Raw genomic sequence first — 2,500 nt, 5'->3', positions numbered from 1 at the left:
AGAAGACATGAAATTAAGAAGTACATAGACACAGAAGATATTGAAAGGGAAATGGACGTTATAATAAGGGAGAGGAAGAAAAGAAGATATTGAAAGGGAAATGGAAGTTATAATAAGGGAGAGGAAAGGTTAAATTAGACCACCTTTCCAATTTACAGGTATGAGAATGGGAATACAGGTAGAAGACATGAGTTAAGAAAGACATAGTGAAAATATTGAAAGGGAAATGGAAAAAGAAATACTAATAGAGAGGAAAGGTTGAAATAGATCACCTTACAAATTTACAGGTATGAGAATGGGAATACAGGTAGAAGACATGAATTAAGAAAGACATAGACACAGAAGATATTGAAAGGGAAATGGAAGTTATAATAAGGGAGAGGAAAGGTTGAATTAGCTTACCTTACAAATTTACAGGTATGAGAATGAGAATACAGGTAGAAGACATGAATTAAGAAAGACAGACAGAAGTTAATGAAAGGGAAAGGGAAAAAGAAATACTAACAGAGAGAAAAGGTTAAATTAGCTTACTTTACCAAATTACAGGTATGAGAATGAGAATTCAGGTAGGAGACATGAATTTAAGAAAGACATAGACAGAAGATGATTAGCAGTAAATGAAGAAAATAAATACTAATAGACAGGAAAAGTTAAGCTAGATTACCTTACCAATTAACAGGTATAAGAAAAAGAAAATAGACGAAAAAGAAAAAAACATATCAACAGAGAGAGAGAGAGAGAGAGAGAGAGAGAGAGAGAGAGAGAGAGAGAGAGAGAGAGAGAGAGAGAGAGAGAGAGAGAGAGAGAGAGAGAGAGAGAGAGAGAGAGAGAGAGAGAGAGAGAGAGAGAGAGAGAGAGAGAGTGAGTTAACAATGACAGACAAACAAACACAATGCAAAAATAGTGAAAATAAGATTAACTCAACCACCATCACCATCACCATCACCACCTTCCCTTCAGTTCTTTACCTTCATGTTGACCGAGTGAGTTCTGGAGGCGAAGTGCTGTCTGAGTTCGGGGTGCCGCCTTATATATGCTGCCGGCCGGGTGGGGCTCTCTCTCTCCCTCCCACTCTCCCTCTCCCTCTCTCTCTGAAGGGTTGGGTTAGGTGCAAGAAGTAGAGCGGAAGGAAAAGGAGTGAAGAGAGAAGAGGGAGAGATGGAGAGAGAGAGAGAGAGAGAGAGAGAGAGAGAGAGAGAGAGAGAGAGAGAGAGAGAGAGAGAGAGAGAGAGAGAGAGAGAGAGAGAGAGAGAGATAGATAGAGAGAGAGAGAGAGAGATAGAGAGAGAGAGAGAGAGAGAGAGAGAGAGAGAGAGAGAGAGAGAGAGAGAGAGAGAGAGAGAGAGAGAGAGAGAGAGAGAGAGAGAGAGAGAGAGAGAGAGAGAGAGAGAGAGAGAGAGAGAGAGAGAGAGAGAGAGAGAGAGAGAGAGAGAGAGAGAGAGAGAGAGAGAGAGAGGAATGAAGGAGGTTGGTAAGATATAAGGAGAGAGAAAGAGGGAGATAAAGAGAGGAAGAAGGAAGAGAAGAGGAGAAGAAGGAGGAAGAGGAGAATTAGTGAAGCATAAGAAGAGAGAAACGAGGAAAAGAAGATAAAAGAGAGACAGATATAGAAGGAGGAAGAGGAGGAGGAGGGGGAAGAGGAGGAGGAGGAGGAAGAATATTGTATCGCCACTGGAGGAAGACATAGTGAGGGAGGAAGAAGTGGAGGAAAGAAAAGGAAAACAAACGACGGACGGAATGTAAATACGGAGAGATGGAGGAGGAAGAGGAGGAGGAGGAGGAAAGATGGAAGAGGAGGAGGAGGAGGAGGAGGAAAGATGGAAGAGGAGGAGGAGGAGGAGGAAGAAAGATGGAAGAGGAGGAGGAGGAGGAGGAAGAAAGATGGAAGAGGAGGAGGAGGAGGAGGAGGAAAAAGACAACCCTTATCCTAACTTTCCTTCCCTTCCCTTCCCTTCCCCTCCCTTACCTTACCTTATCTTATCTTATCTTACCTTACCTTGCCTTGCCTTGCCTTGACTTGCCTTGCCTTGCCTTGCCTTGCCTTGCCTTGCCTTGCCTTACCTCACCTTACCTTGCCTTGCCTTGCCTTGCCTTACCTTACCTTACCTTACCTTACCTTACCTTACCTTACCTTACCTTTCCTTTCCTTTCCTTTCCTTTCCTTTCCTTTCCTTTCTTTGCCTTGCCTTGCCTTGCCTTCGCTTACCTACCCTTCCCTTCCTTCCCTTCCCTTCCCTTGCCTTACCTTACCTTACCTTACCTTACCTTACCTTACCTTACCTTACCTTACCTTACTTTACGTTCCCTTCCCTTCCCTTCCCTTCCCTTCCCTTCCCTTCCCTTCCCCAACCCCACCCTTAACCCCCACCCACCCAATACATCCCCCCCCTCCCCGCTTCCCCACCCCCGCCCTCAACCCCCTTCCATTCCAACCTGACCCAACCCCAAAATCGCCCCCCAAAAAGAGAGGTCAGTATGAAACGGGTCACATACGAGTCTC

The 2,500-nt window shown here is 44.6% G+C and overlaps 2 protein-coding genes across 2 annotated transcripts in view; one reads left to right on the top strand and one right to left on the bottom strand.

Annotated features, from left to right (window-relative positions):
- The window catches only part of LOC127004815 (cuticle protein 7-like), a 6,050-nt gene extending 5,061 nt beyond the window's left edge, over window positions 1-989 (bottom strand). Inside the window, exon 1 of the mRNA XM_050872983.1 lies at window positions 969-989. Coding sequence (XP_050728940.1) covers window positions 969-974 — 6 coding nt within the window. The 5' untranslated portion in view covers window positions 975-989. The remainder of the gene's footprint in view (window positions 1-968) is intronic.
- LOC127004814 (cuticle protein 7-like) overlaps window positions 1-2,500 on the top strand; it is a 76,579-nt gene that overhangs the window by 56,507 nt on the left and 17,572 nt on the right. The window lies entirely within an intron of this gene.

Source organism: Eriocheir sinensis, chromosome 29, assembly GCF_024679095.1.
Source record: "Eriocheir sinensis breed Jianghai 21 chromosome 29, ASM2467909v1, whole genome shotgun sequence".
Lineage (NCBI taxonomy): Eukaryota > Metazoa > Arthropoda > Malacostraca > Decapoda > Varunidae > Eriocheir > Eriocheir sinensis.
The sequence above is the reverse complement of the archived record's forward strand: the minus strand, read 5'-3'. Positions and strand labels throughout refer to the sequence as shown.